This window comes from Saccopteryx bilineata, chromosome 1 (genome assembly GCF_036850765.1).
Source record: "Saccopteryx bilineata isolate mSacBil1 chromosome 1, mSacBil1_pri_phased_curated, whole genome shotgun sequence".
Classification (NCBI taxonomy): domain Eukaryota; kingdom Metazoa; phylum Chordata; class Mammalia; order Chiroptera; family Emballonuridae; genus Saccopteryx; species Saccopteryx bilineata.
In genome coordinates, this window is record NC_089490.1 from 141,712,122 (window position 1) to 141,735,170 (window position 23,049).

General features: G+C 44.0%; 1 protein-coding gene across 2 annotated transcripts in view; it reads left to right on the forward strand.

Annotated features, from left to right (window-relative positions):
- HAUS8 (HAUS augmin like complex subunit 8) overlaps nt 1-23,049 on the forward strand; it is a 33,528-nt gene that overhangs the window by 692 nt on the left and 9,787 nt on the right. For both annotated transcript variants that reach the window (XM_066253296.1, XM_066253297.1), the window contains exons 2-4: nt 4,123-4,187; nt 7,652-7,707; nt 20,747-20,828. In XM_066253296.1, coding sequence (XP_066109393.1) covers nt 4,123-4,187; nt 7,652-7,707; nt 20,747-20,828 — 203 coding nt within the window. The remainder of the gene's footprint in view (nt 1-4,122; nt 4,188-7,651; nt 7,708-20,746; nt 20,829-23,049) is intronic.

The window sequence follows — 23,049 nt, forward strand, 5'->3', positions numbered from 1 at the left end:
TGAGACGGTGTTGGCTCAGAGAGGGAAGGTTATTTGCCCAGAGTCACACGGCAAGAACAAGAAAAACGTTGAACAGTTACCCAGGGCCAGGTGTGATTCCAGGGCTGTGTTTTGCCTTATTGTTCATTTGGCCGATGTTTACTATGCCAATGAGAATGAAAATTAAATAGGCCCCTGAAATCATTTGTGTTTCTCCCAAAACCCTTTACCATTTGCGATTGATATTATTAGTTTCTCTGGGGTACAGTATGGGGGCCCTTATTGAGGTTGACACAGGTATAGTGACCCCCAACCCCAAGCCCAGGTCTTGCAGGTTTGGTCTGAGTTCATTTTGTTTGGCTCCAGAGCCCTAACTTGGACCCGATGAAATCCTTGCGCTGTCCCTTTCCAGCATGGAGACTCTCTAGTGGTGACCTGTTTAAGCCTTGGGCCCTGCTCTGGAAAATAGGGATAAAGTAGGCCAACAATTAGGTATGTATTTGTAGGATCGGAGGTGGCACCCACCACCGCCTGGGTCTCACCTCGGGGTCCATCAAACCAGCTACATAGAAGGTTGCGACAGTGAACTGAGCAAAGTGACCATTGCTGCTGTGACTAGTGGAGCCTATGATGTTAGCAGGAGTCAAAGTGTCCAGGCCTTAGTCTGCTCCTCCTGCATGGCTGGTCTCCCGTTTCTGGTATCCCCTCCTCTTCCCATTTGCCCAGACTCGAAACCTGGGAAGCATTCCAGACTCCCACACCCTGCAACTGACTTGTCAGCGATTCCTACCTCACTGTCCCCTTACCTGTTAACGTCAGACTTTATTCTTCCTTTTTTCAAATTGAGGTAAAATGCCCAGGACATCAAATTAACCATTGTTAAGGCGAGCAATTCTGTAGCATAAAGACATTCACAATGTCATGTGACCACCGCCTCTGTTCTAGAACATTTTTTTCAGCCCAGAAGGAAGCCCTGTATCCATAGCACTCACTCCTCATTCTTCATCCATCCCAGTCTGCTCCTGGCAACCATCAGTCACCTTTCTGCTCTATGGATTTGCCTGTTATGCACATTTCATGGAAATGGAATGATACACTATGTGGCCTTTTGTGTCTGGCTTCTCTCACTCACCATTGTACTTTGAGGTTCATTGTTTTAACGTGCATCAGTATCTCCTTCTAATATTCAGGCTTCATTATTTCTTTCCCTTTTTAAAATTGAGATATAATTGACATACTAGTTTCAGGTGTACAATCCATTCATTTAATATTTCTGTATATTGCAAAATGATCACAGTCCATCTAACATCTACCACCATAGAAATTTTTTTTCTCATGATGAGAATTTTAAAGATTTACTCTCAGCAACTTTCAAATATGCAATACAGTATTATTACCTGTAGTCACCATGTTGTACATATATCCCCAAAACTTATTTATAATTGAAAATTTGCACCTTTTGATGCTCTTTACCTATTTTGTGCCCCTCTCCTCTCCCCTCTGGTAACCACCATTCTCTTCACTGTATCTATGAGTTAAATATTCTATTTAGTTTTGTTGATTATACATATACTGCTCACAAAAATTAGGGGATATTTTATCACTTCATATTCGTTTTGAAATCTCCCCTAATTTTTGTGAGAAGTATAGAAGTGAGGACATACAGTATTTGTCTTTCTTAGTTTGTCTTATTGAAGCATAGATTTTTAAATGTAAAATTGTTTTTAAAGCCACTCATCTACTGATGGACACCTAGGTTATTTCCATGTCTTCGCTATCATAAATAATGCTGCAATGAACATGGGGTGCAAATCTCTTTTAGAGTTAATGTTTTCATTTGTTTTTGGATAAATACCTAGAAATAGGATCACTGGATCATATGGAAGTTCTGTTTTTATTTTTAATTTAATTTTTAATTATTTTTATTCATTTTAGAGAAGATAGACAGAGAGAGAGAGAGAGAGAGAGACATGGAAGGGGGGAGGAGCAGGAAGTTTCAACTCCCATATCTGCCTTGACCGGGCAAACCCAGGGTTTTAAACCAGCAACCTCAGCATTCCAGGTCGATGCTTTATCCACTGTGCCACCACAGGTCAGGCTGGAAGTTCTGTTTGTAGTTTTTTGAGGAACCTCCATATTGTTTTTTATTGTGGATGCACCAATTTACATTCCCACCAAGGGTTCCAACTTCTCCATCCATACCCTCTCCAACATTTGTTATTTCTTATCTTTTTCATAGTAGCTATTCTAATAGGTATGGGGTGATGTTTCATTGCACTTCCTTTCCTTATTTTTGGTAGTAGTTCTGCAGTAGCCTTCTAAGTTCTCTGTGTCTTCAGTTTCATGTTCCTGATCACCCATTCATCATTCCAGGGGCTCTCAGGCATGACAGTGTAGACAGCTGGGGCTAGATCTGTGATAAGGGCTGTACTATATCTTATAGGGTGTTGAACAGCATCTCTGTCCTTGACCCATTATGCCAATAGCATCCCCCTTTGTTGTGACAATCACAGATGTCTTCAAATATTACCAAATGTCTCCTAGGAGTCAAAAACCCTTGAGTGAGCATTCCTAAGTTATTTGTATGACAAGTATTTATCAAGTGCCTCCTGTCTGACAGGCTGTTATGGATTAAATGTTTGTAGCCCACCTTCCCACCCCCCATTTCATCTGTTGAAGCCCATGTGGTTGTATTTGGAGATGTACCCTCTATGGAAGTAATTAAGGTTAAATGAGGTCATAAGGGTGGGGCCCTGATCTGAAAGAATTGGTGTCCTATAAAAAGAAACATGAGAGAGCTTGCTTACATGTTCTAGCTTTCCCTCTTTTCTTTCTTCACCCCCCTTCCCAGTGGCCACCTACTTTGCCTGCACTGTGAGCTTGGACTTCCAGCCTGCAAAACAGTGAGAAATAAATGTCTGCTGTTTAAGCCTCCCAGTCTCATATTTGGTGATGGAAGCCCGAGCAGGTGAACACATAGGTACTGGGGAATGGTGAAGAGCAGATCTGGTGTCTGTCCTTCTAGATCCTTAGAGCCTGTCTTCTTCCCAGTTGCCAGTGTTCTTCATGACACATGGCCCTTTTCTAGAGCCTGTGGGCAAAAGCCAGAAATTCCTCTTTTTTGTACAGCTTGTGAGCTGAGAATAGTTTGTACATTCTAAATGGTTGTTTAAAAACATCAGTAGAAGAAGACTTTTAGACACGTGATAATTGTGTGAGATTCAGATGTCACTGTGTATAAAGTTTTATTAGAACATACACACCCATTTCTTTCCACGTCATCCATGGCTGCTTTGTGCTTCATGGCAAGTTTGAGTAATTATGACTACAAACACAGGGTCTACAGAGCTGAAAATATTTACGGTCCAGCCCTTTACAGAGAACGGTTGCCAAGCCCTGGGCTATAGAACCAGATTCAAGCCCTTAGGTTGGGCATTCAGAACTGCCAGCCTGGCCCTATGTGCTCTCCTGATCCCATACCCTGCCCCCGATCTTCAGCTAAGCCAGTGGTTCTCAACCTGTGGGTCCCCCCCTCCCCCCGGCGGGGGTCGAATGACCGAAACACAGGGGTCGCCTAAAGCCATTGGAAATACATATTTTATTTAAAAGTGTATTGTATAATAAAGGTTGAGAACCGCTGAGCTAAACCATAGGGGTGATCAGTTCCTGTTTCCACATTATTCTCTTCTGTCCTCCCTGGTGCCCTTGGTCTTTCGATTCCTGTCCCAGAATATCCTTCCCATGTACCTGAGCAAAAGGTGTTTTACTGCTCATCTCCTCTGACCCCTTTGCCTTTCTGGGGTATCTTTATACTTGTTCAACAGGAACTTAGAGCTGCTCTTCCTTTTCATGGAAGGAGTTCCACCTCTTGTTCACTGTGTATCCCCAAAGGCAAACAGCAGGCACGTAACCACTTGCTGATGAACCCGTGACTACTCAAGTTGAGATCTTGGAGGCTTGGCAAAAATGCTTGCTCTTCCTGCTTTGTTGACCTACTCTATGTTGTTCCAGGCGATGGGGCTCTGTGTTCGTGTCCCTGTCGAGGTGGCCCAGCTTTGCAGAGATCAGAAAAGCCTAGGCTCCTTGCTGGCGTCCCTCAGCTTCTTGTCAACTACATTAACAAGACCTCCATCTCTCTTTTAGGAAGCCTTCTGTGGGGGGTCCCAGTACTCCTAGTGGCGCTAAGCCAAAAGGAAGACGGATACAAGGTGAGTCAGGTTAGAGTCTACCTCCTGATCCCATGAGGTAAAAAGTAACTTTGTTTTTCAGTAAGTGCTTTTAGGAAAGAAAAAGAATAGAGCAGAGCAGGGTAGCCATGGCTTTACCCTCTGGTCATGTCTTGGGAGGTTTCTAGTCTGGTCACCCAGCCTGCCTGCAGCCAGGGTTGTGGCAAGGCCCAGTGGGGATCGTTTAGGGCTGTGCCCAAGACTTGTCACTGGAAGTATGGGTGAAGAGAGCGTAAGCTGAGTTCATTATCAAACACCACAGTTTCCTAAGTTTTCTGTCTGAAATCGTCCATCCCTCCATGGTTCTCCTGTGTCCCATTTCTACCTGAGGGGTGTGGGGGGTCACTGTGAACAGCTCCCCATGACTCTTGGTAGTGCCCAGTTGACTTTTTTTTTTGTATTTTTCCAAAGTTAGAAACGGGGAGGCAGTCAGACAGACTCCTGAATACGCCATCCGGGATCCACCCAGCATGCCCTCCAGGGGTTGATGCTCAGCCCCTCTGGGGTGTTCCTCTGTTGCGTTGGAGCCATTCTAGCGCCTGAGGCGGAGGCATGGAGCCGCCCTCAGTGCCTGGACCAACTTTGCTCTAATGGAGCCTTGGCTGCGGGAGGGGGAAGAGAGAGAGAGGAAGGAGAGGGGGAAGGGTGGAGAAGCAGATGGGCACTTTTCCTATGTGCCCTGACTGGGAATCGAACCCGGGACTTCCACATGCCAGGCCAATGTTCTACCACTGAGCCAATTGGCCAGGGCTGCCCAGTTGACTCTTAAGGATCTCCCATGTTGGAGCTCATGCCTCTGAAATGTAGTTTCTGAAAGTGTGCTGTGTGGTAGGTAGTACGTGTGTCAGAGAACTTAGAGCTGGATCTTGTCTGTAACAGCTCTTCTATTTATATGCAGTCTTGTTCTTGAACACAAATTATATCCTTCATTATAACATTGCTGCTGTGGAATACCCACCACTGTTTAAAACAGGCGTCCCCAAACTGCGGCCCCCTGAGGCCATTTATCCAGCCCCCACTGCACTTCTGGAAGGGGCACCTCTTTCATTGGTGGTCAGTGAGAGGACCACTGTATTTGGCAGCCCTCCAATGGTCTGAGGGACAGTGAACTGGCCCCCTGTGTAAAAAGTTTGGAGACCCCTGGAACAAATAGGTGCATTCTAGTTTTCCGGAAACTTGAAACTGCTTTTAGCTGTCCAGGGAACCCAGAGCCTCAGATTCCCCCTGGATGTGCAACACCCTTTGCTGATGGTATTCGAAAGACCCAATGCAGGATGGTTGTGCCTGCTTGGAATGAGGGGTGTCCTTTGCCCCAATCCCTCATGTGTAGTGGTGGACCGTTGGTGGCTTGATTCTCTTTGCTGGACCCTACCTGGTTCTAGCTTTTACCCAGGGTACCTCCTACTTGATTGTCTGAGCCCACTTGCCCTGTTGGCACAGTTCTTCCCTGTCTAGGGCACTCTCAGGGCGACCACTGCCTCCATGGCCCGTACCAGGCTCCCCAGTAACTGTGGTTGCACCTCCTTTCCTCTCAGGGTGTCAGCTGCAACCTGAGTCTCCAATGGAAGATGAAAGTCCTGGGGTGAAGATACGGTTGAATTCAGTCCTGCTCAGTTGAACTATTGTGCTGTGTGATGCTGACTGTGTCACTCGTCCTGGGTTGCTTCAGTAAAAAGGGAGACCCTGAGCTTTAGAGGCACCTAGAAAAAGTGCAGAATCTTGCGTTTGATGCATTGTTGAGTACCTATTCCCTGAAAGGTGGTGGAATGTAACAGCAAGCTGAAGAGACACAAGTCCCTGTCCTCAGGGAGCTGGCTGGCTGGGACAGAGGCAGTGCAATGAGTGGAGAAGTAAGGAGACCCAGGGTGCAGAGGACGATGACAGCTGCTCTGGATAAAACAGCAGGATAGGGGTAGCTTATGGGTCCAAGGAAGGTGCTGGGCTAAGTAGAGCTGGGTAGAGGCACAGGAGGAGCCTGCTTGTTGGAGAACAGTGAAAGGGGGTCACGGTCGTAGAAACACGGTGAGTGAGGGGTGTGGGGAGGTGACTGGGTTAGAGGGATGCCCTGAGTTGTGCTAGACATGTAAGGTGTCTGGAGGTGCTCAGGCTTCACCAGCTGGTGGACCTGCAAGATAGCCTGTTGTTGGCCACTGGGGGGGGGGGGGAAGCCAGCCTGGAGGCTATAGGATGTTTCAAGGGGTGGGGCATGTGAGCGAGCACTGTGCCCAGCACTGCTGATGGCTCAGGATGAGGACAGAGAATGGCTAATGGGTTTTGGAATAGGGAGCTCTTGATGGTCTTGCTGACGTAAGTTTTATTCTGTGTAGTGGTGGGTGTGAGAGCCAGGGCTGGGAGGATTCAAGGGAATAGAGGAGGGGAAGAGGAGCCAGCACTGTAAAGGAAGCAGAGAAGTGGGGGTGAACCCATGGGGGTGGGTGGGGGGAAATTAACAGTGTGCCCTGTGGAGAGGAGCAGGAGTGTGGTGTGGGGTTGCGGCAAAGAGGGGTTGCCAGGGCAGTTTCCTTACAGGGTGGTGGCTGGGATCTAACAACAAGACTGGGTTCTCTTTACCCAGGAGCAGAGGTCCCTCTACTTGGTGGGGCCAGCATGCTGCCCCGAGGTTGGGAAGTGGCTGGATGCCAAGGAAGGAGGGGCTCCCGGGGCCACTGCTGTCTTCCCAGTAAAGTAGGAGGTGGTCCCAGCTGACCAGAAGGACGGACTGGAGGAGAAGGTGTGTGAGGAAGGGTTCAGGAGGGGGCATGGGAGACAGAATAGAGGACTGTAGGTAATTACCAGGGCTGCAGTGAGAGCCCTCCCTGAAGGTTGAGAGGACAGGTGGAGTTTTCTCCATCCATGTTCAATGTCCCAGGGATAGGTGTGGAAAGGACCTGGGGCTGGGCTCTGTCAAGGGATATGCTGTGTCTGAGAAGGGCCTTGGTACTGAGTGTGTCCAGGGGAGTGGTCCTAAGCTAGGAGAGGTGTGATGAGGGATGTGAAAGGTGGTACCATGAGTGGGTCAGAGACAGTGGGGGAAGAGGCTATTGGGGTCAAGACCATGAGGATGAGCTGGGGCGAGAGGAAGAGGCAGCAAACAGATAGATAGCTCTTTGTGGAAGATCTGTCCTTTTTTCCCTGTCCTGCCCCTGAGACCCCTTTCTGCTCTTGTGGATCTCTGTGGCTCTGTCCCAAGCCCAGGGACTTGTATACAGTAGGTGTCTCATTCATATTTTTGCATACAGTAGGTGTTTCATACATACTCAAGGATACTGAAGGACAGGATATGAGAGGAGCAAGGGAGAGCACCTTCCTTGTTCCTGCCACTGAGCAGGGAGGGCTGATAACACCTGGCTCTGGAGAAGGTGGTTTGGGTGGGTCTTCAGTGCATGCTGGGTCTTTGCACACTGCTGTTGGAGTATTGTTATAAATCAACAGTGTGTTCCCCACAGGTAGAAAAGTGATTGAGTCCCGATACCTGCAGTATGAGAAGAAAACCATCAAAAAGGTAACACATAATGTTTGAAACAGTTCTGAAGGGAGTTCTAATGAACTTAGAATTCTGACCAGGTGGCTCAGTTGTTTAGAGTATCCTGATACACCAAGGTCACAGGTTCGATCCCTGGTCAGGGCACAAACAAGAATAAACCAGTAAATACCTAAATAAGTGGAACAACAAATTGATATTTCTCTCTTCTTTTCTCTCTTTCTTTATAATAAAGATAAGAATTCTGACACAAATTGTTTGAGCCAGGCATAACCTGGTGCCGAAGGCAGCATTTTGGAGTGTTTGTGCAGTTGCCTTTGAAGCGATTGTGCCCTTCATGCTGAATCCTATGTCTCTGTCATGAATGGCTGATGACTTTGAAGAATCCCTTTTGCAAAGCCATAATTTCAACCATCATTCCTTTTCTAGATTCTGTACTGGAAGCAGTTTTGGAGAGTGCCCTGCATATAGCCCCTGGCCTTACCTGGCATTTAAAAATATATGTGCAGGGCCATACAGAGCTTCAGGGAAATTAATGTGCCTGAATCACCTGGCAGTAGAGGTGGAGTTTCATGAGTGACTTGTAGTCACATCATGAAAATTATGAAATCATTGAAAATGATGGCATGAAAGACTTAACGTAAGAACGTGTTTTATGTGATGTTTAATGAAAACAGGATGTTACACAGTGATACATATTTTGTTTCTGTGGTAGATACTAAGAATTTGTTGAGGTGAAGGTCATGTTATCCATCTATTTTCCAAATCATTTTTCATGGTAAATCTTAAATATTCATTTCAACTATTTCTCTTTTTTACTCTGGATAGGGTTCTTAAAAATGTGACTGAAGATCTAGCCTGAATAAAAAGATAGCTTTGCACAACCTGTTTGATATGCATCTTGGAGTGATTTTTTTTTTTTAATGGACTTTACTTTTTTTGTGTGTGTGACAGAGAGAGGGACAGATAGGGACAGACAGGAAGGGAGAGAGATGAGAAGCATCAGTTCTTGGTTGCAGCTCCTTAGTTGTTTTGTTTGTTTGTTTGTTTGTTGTTTTTACAGAGAGTGAGTCAGACAGACGGGAACGGAGAGAGATGAGAAGCATCAATCATTAGTTTTTCGTTGCGACACCTTAGTTGTTCATTGATTGCTTTCTCATATGTGCCTTGACCATGGGGCTACAGCAGACCGAGTAACCTCTTGCTCAAGCCAGTGACCTTGGGTCCAAGCTGGTGAGCCTTGCTTAAACCAGATGAGCCCGTGCTCAAGCTGGCAATCTCGGGGTTTTGAATCTGGGTATTCTGCATCCCAGTCTAACACTCTATCCACTGTGCCACCGCCTGGTCAGGCTTCTTAGTTGTTCATTGCTTGCTTTCTCATATGTGCCTTGGGGGCAGAGGGGGCGCTACAACAGAGCGAGTGACCCCTTGATCAAGCCAGCGACCTTGGGCTTGAGCCAGTAACCACGCACTCAAGCTGGATGAGCCTGCACTCAAACTGGTGACCTCGGGGTTTCAAACCTGGGTCCTCTGCATCCCAGTCTGATGCTCCATCCACTACGCCACTGCCTGGTCAGGCTGGACTACTTTTTAAGTTTTAGGTTCCTAGCAAAATTGAGTGGAAGGTGCAGATATTTCCCATATACCCCCTCCTTGACATGTATACCCCCTCACTATCAACATCCTGTGTCAGATTGGCGCATACTTACAATTGGCAAACTTGCATTAACACATCATCACTCAAAATTCGCGGTTTACAGTATTGAAGTGATTTTCAACAAAGGATCAGTCCACACTTCAAAATTTTCATGTTGCTTTGCAAACTTGGTTACAGTGCCCCCATGTGTCTATATGCTGTATGTAGCATTTTATTTTATTTTATTTTTTATTTATTTTGGAGAGGAGAGAGAAAGAGAGAGAAGGGTGGGGGAGCAGGAAGCATCAACTCCCATATGTGCCCCAATCAGACAAGCCTGGGGTTTTGAACCAGCAACCTCAGTACTCCAGGTCAGCGCTTTATCCACTGCGCCACCACAAGTCAGGCTGTATGTAGCATTTTAGCTCTTAAAGAGCTTCCATGGTTTTTGTTTAGTTTTATTTCATTTTGCATCTTTTAAATTAAGGTGTAGTAAATCCCCACTTATCATCAATAGGTTCTTGGAATTGGTGAAACAACCTGTAACAAAACCAGTTTTACCATAGGCTGGTTGATGTAAATGAGTGAAGTTCCTATGGTATTTCATCAACTATATGTATAATTGAACAATGTTATTCAAGGACCTGCTGTATAACGTATGTAGAGTAAGTGACATTCTTTTCAGCCCAGTTTCATGAGTTTAGACAAACGTATCCAGTCACAGATCCACTATAATCAAGATGCAGGAAAGTCTGCCATCCCCTGAATCCCCTGTGCTGCTGAGATGGAGCCAGCCCCTCCCCACCTCAGGCAACACTGATCTGTTTTCTGTCCTGATAAAAGTGTCACAGGATGGAGGACAAGATGGCGATGGAGTAGGTGGACGTACCAACTTCCATCTCCCAGAACCAAAGTGGATTACAAACTAATTTTAAGAACCATCATCTGGAAAAACCAACTTTAGACTAAACTAAGAGGACTCTTCAACCAAGGAACACAGAAGAAGGCACACTGAGACTGGTAGGAAAAGTGGAAACGCGGAGAGGGCTGCCCAGCTCCCCGGAGCAAACGGCAGCCAGAAGAGACTCGCCTGGCGGGAAGTGAGTTTAGCAGACAGGGGAGGGTCCTCAGCCCCAGGAACAAAGCCCCAGCCTGCAGCCCCAGAGCCTAGAAGAGGTGTATGGACAGTATTTAGCTGGAAACAAGACAGGATACTGTTTGTGAAAAAGAGACTGATTTCTCAGACCCAGGGTTCTTCTTAAAGAGACTGTGCAGAAAACCTCTCTCACAACTACTCACCCGGGGCTCTGGGGGATGGGGAGAGAGGAAAGGACCAGAGTAGCAGGAAGAGAATGTAATCTAGGAGGCACAGGGAGAAACATTTTGAGAGACAGCCATCCTAACCTCTGGGACGAGTCACTCCCCAAATCTGAAGTGAATATTTCCCCTGGAAACAGCAATACCAGCAAAGGGAAGCAGGACACCAGCCAAACAAGCTCTCCTACGGCACTCAGAGCAGAGTCACTTAGAAGGAGGGAGCTGTCGGGACTACAGTAGTGAGTGTTAGAATCTGAACTGCAGCGCCCCCACCCACACGGCTGAGGGCAGGTGGTGGCAGGATGCAGAAGTGCGGTTCTGTCGGCTGGCCACCACTGAGGCCCAGGTGTGAGCTCAGTCTTGCCTGGCTGGGGAGGAGGGTACGTGCAAAAGTGGTCAAGGCTAGCCGCAGGCTGCCTGCAATCCAGCCTGCAGGGGAAGGGCAGGAGCCCTGGAAGGGGTAGAGAACTGCCCTTGAGCAAGGGCGTAGGAGCACAGCCTTGCCCCGCCTGCAGAACCGAGGCTTTTGGCCTGACTTGGGAGCTGGCTCCATCTGTGGGGGTGGAGCCAAAACCGCAGGAGGCGGAGTCCCACTACTGAGCGTGGGCACGCAGTTCCCCCGCCCCCCCCATGTGGAGCCAAGGCTTGTAGCCATTCCACGAGTGGGCTCCTCCTGCAAGGGCAGGGCAAAAGCCCGGAATCAGGCGGAGAACTGCAGCTGAGCAAAGGTGCTCACCCCTGCCCTCAGGGCCGAGCATAACGCCACCCGCGGGGGTGGGGCGAAGGCCAAGGCCACCGAGGCTTGTACAGCTGAGCACGTGATCACAGCCATTCCTGTGAAGGAAAGGTAGAAACCATAGCAACAGCCCCAGTGGGCGGGCACCAGCAATGCCCATCCAGAACACCCTAGACAGCAACAGCAGAGGGGGTGGCGGGCCTGCAGCAGACCACACCTAGGGAACCCAGAGGCCACACCCAGTGGACTCCAATGGCCAAAACCTTCTTTTACACAGACAATGAGAAAGCAGAGAAATGCAACACAAATGGATCAAGAGAAATCCCCAGAAAAGGACCTGAATGAGTCAGATATAACCAAATTACCAGATGCAGAGTTTAAAATAATGATTGTTAGGATGCTCAAAGATATTAGAACAACAATAGATGGTCATTACAAACACCTAAATAAAGAGATCGCAAATATAAAAAAGGACATTGAAATAATAAAAAGGAATCAATCAAAAATGACAAATACAATATCAGAAATGAAGAACACAATGGAAGGAATTAAAAGCAGGATGGATGAAGTTGAGAATCGAATCAGCTAGTTAGAGGACAAGATAAATAAAGGCACGGAAGCAGAGCAGAAAAAAGAAAAGAGACTCAGAAAATCTGAGGAAACTCTAAGAGAGCTCTGTGACAACATGAAGAAAAATAACATCCGCATTATTGGGGTTCCTGAAGAAGAAGAGAAAGAACAAGGGATAGAGACTGTTCAAACTTATCATAGCTGAAAACTTTCCTCAATAAAGGCAGGAAAACATCTCACAAGTTCAAGAAGCACAGAGAACTCCATTAAAGAGAAACCCAAAGAAATCTACACCAAGACACATCATAATTAAAATACCAAAGCTAAGTGATAAAGAGAAAATATTAAAAGTTGCTAGAGGAAAAAAAGACTATCACCTACAAAGGAGCCCCCATAAGGATGACTTCCGACTTCTCAACAGAAACACTTGAGGCCAGAAGGGAATGGCAAGAAATATTCAAAGTAATGCAGAACAAGAGCCTACAACCAAGACTACTTTATCCAACAAAGCTATCGTTTGAAATTGAAGGAGAAATAGAAAGCTTTCCAGACAAAAAAATAACTCAAGGAATTCAATACAACCAAACCAAGGCTGCAAGAAATGCTAAGGGACCTGTTGTAAACAGATCAAAGGAGAAAAAGAATATAGCAAAAGAGGAATACAGTTTTAAAGAATAAAATGGCAATAAACAACTACATGTCAATAATAACCTTAAATGTAAATGGATTAAATGATCTGATCAAAAGGCATAGGGTACCTGCGTGGATAAGAAAACAGGTCCCATACATATGCTGTCTACAAGAGACATACCTTAAAACAAAAGAGGCACATAGACTGAAGATAAAAGGATGGAAAAGAATATTTCACGCAAATAGAAATGAAAAAGAAGCTGGAGTAGCAATACTTCTATCAGACAAAATGGACTTTAAAACAAAGGCTATAGTAAGAGATAAAGGTCACTACATAATGATAAAGGGAGCAACCTCACAGGAAGATATAACCATTATAAATGTCTACACACCTAATATAGGAGAACTAAATATATAAAGCAGATTTTGATGGATTTAAGGGGCGAAATCAATAGCAATACTATAATAGTAGGGGATTGCAATACCCCACTAACATCACTAGATAGATCTTCAAGAAAGAATATTAACAAAGAAACAGCAGACTTAAAGGACATACTAGATCACCTTGATTTAATAGATATCTTCAGAACCTTTCACCTTAAAGCAGCAGAATATACATTCTTTTCAAGTGCTCATGGTACATTCTCTAGACTAGACCACATGTTAGGGCACAAAAGCGGTCTCAACAAATTTAAGAAGATTGAAATCATATCGAGCACTTTCTCTGATCACAATAGCATGGAACTAAAAATCACAACAGAAAAACTGAAAAATACTCAAATGCTTGGAAACTAAATAGCATGTTATTAAATAAAAAAAGGGTTAACAATAAGATCAAAGAAGAAATAAAAAAATTCCTAGAAACAAACAATAACGAGCATACAATAACTCAAAATTTATGGGACACAGCAAAAGCAGTCCTGAGGGAATTTTATAGCATTACAGGCATATCTTAAGAAGCTAGAAGAAGCTCAAATAAACAACTTGACCTTGCATCTAAAAGAACTAGAAAAAGAACAGCAAGTAAAGCCCAGAGGTACTAGAAGGAAGGAAATATTAATAATAAAGATCAGAGCAGAAATAAATGACATAGAGGCTAAAGAAACAATACAGAGGATCAATGAAACCAGGAGCTGGTTCTTTGAAAAGGTAAACAAGATCGAAGAACCTGTGACCATACTCACCAAGAAAAAAAGAGGACTCAAATAAATAAAATTAGAAATGAGAGTGGAGAAATAACAACCAACACAACAGAAATACAAAATATTGTAAGAAAATACTATGAAGAACTGTACGCCAAAAAACTGGACAACCTAGATGAAATGGACAAATTCCTTGAAACATATAATCTTCCAAAAATTAATCTGGAAGAATCAGAAAACCTAAACAGACCAATTACAACAAATGAGATTGAAACAGTTATCAAAAACTCCCCAAAAAGAAAAGTCCTGGGCCTGATGGCTTCACAAGTGAATTCTACCAAATATTCAAAGAACTCCTATCCTTCTCAAGCTATTTCAAAAAATTCAAGAGGAAGGAAGACTTCCAAGTTTCTTTTATGAGGCGAGTATAATCCTGATTCCAAAGCCAGGCAAAGATAACACAAAGAAAGAAAATTATAGGCCAATATCCCTGATGAATTTAGATGCTAAAATTCTCAACAAAATATTAGCAAACCGGATCCAGCAATATATGAAACAAATCATACACCATGATCAAGTGGAATTTATTCTTGAGAGGCAAGGCTGGTATAATATTCGCAAATCAATCAGTGTGATTCATCACATAAACAAAAAGAAGGAGAAAATCCACATGATAATTTCAATAGATGCAGAAAAAGCATTTGATAAAATCCAGCACCCATTCATGATCAAAACTCTCAGCAAAGTGGGAATACAGGGAACATACCTCAACATGATAAAGGCCATCTATGACAAACCCACAGCCAACATCATACTCAATGGGCAAAAATTAAAAGCAATCCCCTTAAGATCAGGAACAAGGCAAGGGTGCCCCCTTTCACCACTCAACTATTCAACGTAGTTCTGGAAGTCCTAGCCACAGCAATCAGACAAGAAAAAGAAATAAAAGGCATCCAAATTGGAAAAGAAGTAGTAAAACTATCATTATTTGCAGATGATATGATATTGTATATAGAAAACCCTAAAGTCTCAGTCAAAAAACTACTGGACCTGATAAATGAATTCAGCAAGGTGACAGGATATAAAATTAATACTCAGAAATCAGAAGCATTTTTATACACTAACAATGAACTGTCAGAAAGAAATTAAGGAAGCAATCCCTTTCACCATTGCAACCAAAAACATAAAGTACCTAGGAATAAATTTAACAAGGGATATTAAAGACTTGTACTCGGAAAATTATAAAACATTGATAAAAGAAATCAGGGAAGATACAAACAAGTGGAAGAATATACCGTGCTCATGGTTAGGAAGAATAAATATCATTAAAATGTCTATATTACCCAAAGCCATTTATAAATTCAATGCAATACCGATTAAAATACCAATGACTTACTTCAAATATATAGAACACATTCTAAAAATTTATATGGAACCAAAAGAGAACACAAATAGCCTCAGCAATCTTGTAAAGTAAGAATAAAGTGGGAGGTATCACACTTCCAGATACTAAGTTATACTACAAGGTCATTGTACTCAAAACAGCCTGGTACTGGCATAAGTACAGGCATATAGATCAATGGAACAGAACTGAGAACGCAGAAATAAACCTACACTTTTATGGACAACTGATATTTGACAAAGGAGGTAAGAGCATACATTGGAGTAAAGACAACCTCTTCAACAAATGGTGTTGAGAAAATTGGACAGCTACCTGCAAAAAAATGAAACTAGACCACCACTTACACCAGGGTTCCCCAATCTTTTTACACAGGGGGCCAGTTCGCTGTCCCTCAGACCATTGGAGGGCTGGACTATAAAAAAACTATGAACAAATCCCTATGCACACTGCACATATCTTATTTTAAAGTAAAAAAACAAAACAGGAACAACTACAATATTTAAAATAAAGAACAAGTAAATTTAAATCAACAAACTGACCAGTATTTCAATGGGAATTATGGGCCTATTTTTGGCTAATGAGATGGTCAATGTCCGGTTCCATATTTGTCATTGCTAGCCGTAACAAGTGATATGACGTGCTTTCGGAGCCGTGACGCATGCTTCCTGCCTCACCAGAAGTAGTACTGTATGTGAGTGACGCCGCGCTTTGGTCTTGAGACTTGTTTGGAGGTTCTAGCAGGGGAGCGCAGCTACCTGTATACCCTTGACCGAAGAACGGTCCTCTCCTCTAGCGGGGAAGGTCGTCCTCTTCGACTGAGCACGTAGCTTCGGGAGGGACGCACATGGAGTGGTGAGGGAGGAAGGGCACACCCGCCTAGCCAGCCAGATCAGCCGAATCAACCCTGGTGATCAATGGGGTGACAGATGTCGCAGCCAGATTGCCCTCACATCCGCCAGGCTTTGGTCTTTCACTGACCACCAATGAAAGAGGTGCCCCTTCCAGAAGTGCGGCAGGGGCCGGATAAATGGCCTCAGGGGGCCGCATGTGGCCCGCGGGCCGTAGTTTGGGGACCGTTGACTTACACCATTCACAAAAATAAACTCAAAATGGATAAAAGACTTACATGTAAGCTGTAAAACCATAAGCATCTTAGAATAAAACGTAGGCAGTAAGCTCTCTGACATCTTTCGCAGCAATATATTTGCCAATTTATTTCCACGGGCAAGTGAAATAAAGGACAGGATAAACAAATGGGACTATGTCAAACTAAAAAGCTTCTACACAGCTAAAGACAATAAGAACAGAATAAAAAGACAAACTACACAGTGGGAGAATATATTTGACAATACGTCTGATAAGTGGTTAATAACCAAAATTTAGAAAGAACTTGTAAAACACCAGGAACACAAACAATCCAATCAAAAAATGGGCGAAAGAAATTAATAGACACTTCTCCAAAGAGGACATACAGATGGCCAATAGGCATATGAAAAAATGCTCAACATCACTAATCATTAGAGAAATGCAAATTAAAACCACAATGAGATATCACCTCACACAAGTCAGAATGGCGCTCATCAACAAAACAACACAGAATAAGTGCTGGCGAGGATGTGGAGAAAAGGGAACCCTCCTGCACTGCTGGTGGGAATGCAGACTGGTGCAGCCACTGTGGAAACCAGTATGGAGATTCCTCAAGAAATTAAAAATCGAACTGCCTTTTGACCCAGCCATCCCACTTTTAGGAATATACCCCAAGAACACCATAGCACTGATTCAAAAGAAGAAATGCACCCCCATGTTTATGGCAGCATTGTTCACAATAGCAAAGATCTGGAAATAGCCCATGTGTCCGTCAGTGGACAAGTGGATTAAAAAGCTTTGGTACATATACACTATGGAATACTACTCAGCCATAAGAAATGATGACATCGGATCATTTACAACAACATGGATGGATCTTCAGAACATTATACTGTGCGAAATAAGTAAATCAGAAAAAACTAAGAACTATATTATTCCATACATAGGTGGGACATAAAAATGAGACTCAGAGACATGGACAAGAGTGTGGGTGTTACGAGTGGGGTGGAGAGGAGAGGGAGGGAGTAGGGGAAGGGGAGGGTCACAAAGTGACAGAAGACAATTGGACTTTAGGTGATGGGAATGCAGCATAATCAAATGTCAAAATAACCTAGAGATGTTTTCTCTGAAGATATGTACCCTGATTTATCAATGTCACCCCATTAAAATTAATTTAAAAAAAGTGTCACAGGATTCAGCTTCTTGTGTCTGCCTTCTTTTGTGTAAAGAGTGTACTGGAGGGCCCTCCCTGTCATTGCCTGTCACAGTGTTGGTTCCTTCTGATTGCTGAAGAATATCCCACTGTGTGGATGGGCCACGTGTCCTCCGCCAGTGAAGGACATTTGGTTTGGTTTCCATTTTTGGCAATTTTGAATAAAGGCACCTTATACACTTCTATGCAGGATCTGTGTGGACATGTTACCATTTCTCCTAGGAGGGAGGTTACTGGGTTATAGTGGAAGCATTTGTGTGACTAAGAAACAGCCCAACTGTTACCAAAGTGACTGCACCTTTTTACTTTCTCCCAGCCTCACAGAGTTCGTCAGTACTTTAAGATTGAAGCCTATCTAGTGGGTGTGAAGTGGTATCTCATTGTGGTTTTAATTGCATTTTGATAACAGCTTATGATAATTGAGCATAAGTGCTTAATGTCCATTCTTATACCTGTGATGATGTGTCTATTTGAATTTGGCCCATGTTTTAAATTGGGTTGTTTATTTTCTCATTATGGAGTTTTGAGAGCTCTTTCTATATCTTGTATGCCAGCCCTGTATAGTGATTTGCAAATATTTTTTCCCACTGCAGCTTGTTTTTTTTTTTATAATTTTTTTTGGGGGGGGGGGATTTTTCTGAAGCTGGAAACAGGGAGAGATAGTCAGACAGACTCCCGCATGCGCCCGGCGGGGATCCACCCGGCACGCCCACCAGGGGCGATGCTCTGCCCCTGGGGGGGGGTGTCGCTCTGCCGTGACCAGAGCCACTCTAGCGCCTGGTTCAGAGGCCAAGGAGCCATCCCCAGCACCCGGGCCATCTTTGCTCCAATGGAGCCTTGGCTGCAGGAGGGAAAGAGAGACAGAGAGGAAGGAGGGGAGGGGTGGAGAAGCAAATGGGCGCTTCTCCTATGTGCCCTGGCCAGGAATCAAACCCGGGTCCCCCGCAAGCCAGGCCGACGCTCTACCGCCAAGCCAACCGGCCAGGGCCTGTGGCTTGTTTTTTATGGTTTCATTTTCTTTTTTTTAGTGAGAGAGACACACACAGACAGGCAGGGAGAAAGATGAGAAGTATCAACTTATAGTTGCGGCACCTTAGTTGTTCATTGATTGCTTTCTCATATGTGCCTTGACCAGGGGGCTACAGCCAAAGACCTTGGGATCATGTCCATGATCCCACACTCGAGCCTGTGACCTTAACACTCAAGCTGTTGAGCTCATGCTCAAGCTGGCATCCTCGGGGTTTTGAACCTGGGCTCTCAGCATCCTAGTCTGATGCACTGCCTGGTCAGGATGGTTTCTTTTTAATGTGTGTTGTAAAGAGCAGAAGAGTCCAATTTATCGATTTCTTCTTCTATGGCTTGTACTTATGGTATTTTATCTAAGGAATCTTTGCCTAACCCAAGATCAAAAAGATTTTCTCCCATAAATTTATTTTAGGAGTTTTATAGTTTTAGGTTTTACATTAAGGTCTGTGGTCCATTTTTTTTAAAAATTATTGATTTTAGAGAGAGATGAAGGTGAGAGTGTGACAAAACATCGATTATTCCCGCATGCGCCCTGACTGGGGATCAAACTCACAACCTTTGTGTATGGTGATGACACTCTAATCGACTGAACTATCTGACCAGGGCATAATTAATTTTTGTCTGGTGCAATACTGGAGTTGAAGAGAACACTCATAGTGTGTGAATGTTCTCTTGTTCCAGTACCATTTGTACTTTCCTTTCCCCATTGTATTATCTCGTCACCTCTGTCAAAAACTTATTGCCCATCTATGTATGCATCATTTCCATATAAATTTTAGACTTAGCTTGCCCTTTTCTACCAAATCTTGTGCTGGGATTTTGATTGTATTGAATCTGTGCATTAGATTAGGGAGAACAACATCTTAAAAACACTGTCTTTAAATCCATGCACATGGTATACCTCTCCATTTATTTACGTCTTCTTAGATTTTGGGTTTTTTCAACAATATTCTGTAGTTTCCAGTATATGGACCTTCCCTGTGTTTTGTTAGGTTTATACCTAAGTATTTGGGCTTTTATATTATTATTATTATTATTATTACTACTACTACTACTGATTTTTAGAGAGCGAGGAAGAGGGAGAGAGAGAGAAACATCAACTTGCTGGACTTATTGTTTCTCTTACTCATGCTGTCTTTGGTTGTCTCATAAATGTCCTGACGGGATCAAACCCACAACCTTGATATGTTGGGACGATGCTCTAACCAGTTGTGCTACCCGGCCAGGGCTAATAGTTGGTGTTTTTTTAGTTTTACTGTACATGGTACTGACTTTTAATTTCAATTTCCGAAGTTATTTATTACTAGAAATATAATTGATTTTTAAAAATATTGACCGTCTTATTTTGCAACCTTGCTAAACATTAATTTTAGTAGCATTTTTTTTGCATATGTTTTATAATTTTCTGCATAAAGAATCATGTCTGGCCTGACCGGGCGGTGGCGCAGTGGATAGAACGTTGGACTGGGATGCGGAAGACCCAGGATCGAGACCCTGAGGTCACCAGCTTGAGCACGGACTCATCTGGTTTGAGCAAAAAGCTCACCAGCCTGAGCCCAAGGTCGCTGGCTCCAGCAAGGGGTTACTCGGTCTGCTGAAGGCCCACCGTCAAGGCATGTATGAGAAAGCAATCAATGAACAATTAAGGTGTCGCAACGAAAAACTAATGATTGATGCTTCTCATCTCTCTGTTCCTGTCTGTCTGTCCCTGTCTATCCCTCTCCCTGACTCTCTCTCTGTAAAAAAAAAAAAAAAAAAAAGAATCATGTCTGAAAGAAGAGAATTTTATTTCTTCCTTTTCTACCTGTTTGCCTTTTATTTCTTATTCTGGAACCCCAACACAAGGTTGAATAGGAGTGGTCTCTGTGCATTCAAATATTCTCACTCTTCACAAGGTTTTTGTCTTTAGATTATTACATTATAATAGCTTGCTAGCTCCATGCTTTGTTTGCCTTTTTGTAAGTTTTGAAGATTAATACCTGTACAAAAACTTTTGTTTTTCCTGATGATTAAAGTAATAGTCTGCCTATAAAACTGGCAAATACTAAAAAGGTATATAGAAAACCAGTCTTGTGTAATCTGCCATGTCAGAGATAATCACTGTCAAACATTTTTGTGGTTTTCTATGTTTTAGGCGTGTGCGGGTATCCTTTTTGACAAAATTAGTTTGCACTGTAAATATGTAATTAAATGTCAGAACTCCTAAAGTCTGCCCCTTGCCCCAAAATTAGAGCAGTTGCAAACCTTGCAGGCCATGAAGGGGAGGTATCTTGTCCCCTGAGTGTCATGTGTTTTCTAACAGGCTTCTGCAACAGATGTTTTAAAGACCAGTGGGAAGGTATCTGAAGGTGGAAGGAAACCTAACCCACTTCAGAAGAGCAAAGGTATGTGACGATGGAGGGAGGGTAGAAAGCAGCTGGGGAGCTTAGGAGGCGTGGTGAGCGTGGTGGTGAATCATGTTTTCAAGTATGTGAAGTTTAAAGTTCCTCTTTTCTTTCTGGGAAGCATCAGAAGAAAGCTGGACCAAGTGTATCAGTGTAAGGACAGATTTAGGGCATTTGGGGGAGCTGAAAAGAGATATTAGGGGAGTGGGGGGAGAGCATTTCCTTCCTGTATCACTTCAGAGAAGAGACCAGTTGCCATCCTTGTGGCACCATTTCTTAGATCATGTGACTCTTTCCCACCAGAGCTCCATGACCAGGAAGGACCAGAAAAGGTATAAGGCCTCATCCTCCTGCCTCTCACTGACTTGGATTGGATCTTCCTTGTGATGGTCTCCCTATATCTTTTCTTCTAAAAGCTGTCACCAAAGTGACATGAAAAGCTTTCAGTTCTTCTGATTACAGATGTGGCATGTGATCATTATTTTTAAAAAAGGAAAATGTAGACCAGAGTGGGAAGCTTCCTTACAGTCTGCCACTCAGACCATTACTGTTGGAGGATTTGGTGTTTAGTTCTAGTCAGTGTGTTCATCTAGAGGTCTGGCAGAACCCCTCCCAATGTAGCAGTTTGTCCAGTGCCTCAGGTGCCCCCCTCTACAGCAAGATCAGGTAGCTCTTTTTTTTTTCCCTGAGAGCAGTTCACAAAGAGCAAAACTATGTCTCAGCCCTCACCTCTTTGTTGAAAATGGTGAGTTTTGAGTCTCATAGGAAAATATTAAATATGTTCTACCACAACTTAGATTTCCTGCTTTATTGTTCAGATCAAAGGTCAGCAAACCTTTTCTGAGCCAGATGGTAAATGTTTTAGGCTTTCTAGGGCAGATACTGTCTGTCATAAAGACTCAACTCTGCCATTTGCAGCATGAAAGCAGCCACAGACCATACATACACAAATGGGCATGACTGGATCCCAATAAAACTGTTGACAGCCCTGGCTGGATGCCTCGGTTGGTTAAAGCATCATCCTGAAGTGCAGAGGTTGCCAGTTTGATCCCTGGTCGGCACATACAGGAAAGATTAATGTTCTCGTCTCTCCTTTCTCTCCCTCTCTCTCAAATCAATAAAATAAATGTTAGTAAAAAGCAACTTTGTTGACAAATACAGGAAGTGGGCTGGGTTTGGCTTGCAAGCTGTAAGTTTGCCGATGCTGGTTTAGGTGTTTGTCAGGATTTGTGCTGTTCCTTGATCCAGGCATGATTGGGAAGCTGGCACAACTTTCCAGTGTTTTCTCATGCAATTAGTTGAGCACCGTTCATGAAATTGAGGAAACCGGCATTGACCTGAGGGATCAGAAACTGGACCTGCCACATTTTAAAATTGTGTTCTTACTTGGGGATAGTTGTGACCCCCAGGGAACCCTGGACAGTGTCTGGAGACAGTTTTGGTGGTTGCAAATGGACATGGAAGTATGTTACATGTAGTGGGTGGAGGCCAGGGATGCTGCTCACTGTTCTGTGGTGCACAGGATGGCACTGACACAAAGTCATCCAGCCCCAGATGTCTGTAGTGCCAAGGCTGAGAAACATAATTCAAGCATAACTATGATTTAGAGCAGGGGTTGGGAACCTATGGCTCGCGAGCCAGGTGTGGCTCTTTTGATGGCTGCATCTGGCTCGCAGACAAATCTTTAATAAAAAAATAATAACGTTAAAAGTAGAAAACATTCTAATGTATTACAATCCATTCATTTCCTACCGCTCATGTTCATGGTTGTGGGTGGCTGGAGCCAATCACAGCTGTCCTCCGGGACAACACCAAATTTTTATTGGATAATGTATAACATACACGGGTTGTTGTATGGCTCTCACAGAATTACATTTTAAAATATGTGGCATTCATGGCTTTCTCAGCCAAAAGGTTCCCAACCCCTGATTTAGAGGGACTGTTTTTTAAGTTCCATCATATGGCTTTATTTTCTTTTTTTTTTTTTTTTTTTTTTTTTTTCATTTTTCTGAAGCTGGAAACAGGGAGAGACAGTCAGACAGACTCCCGCATGCGCCCGACCGGGATCCACCCGGCACGCCCACCAGGGGCGATGCTCTGCCCACCAGGGGGCGATGCTCTGCCCCTCCGGGGCGTCGCCATGTTGCGACCAGAGCCACTCTAGCGCCTGAGGCAGAGGCCACAGAGCCATCCCCAGCGCCCGGGCCATCCTTGCTCCAAT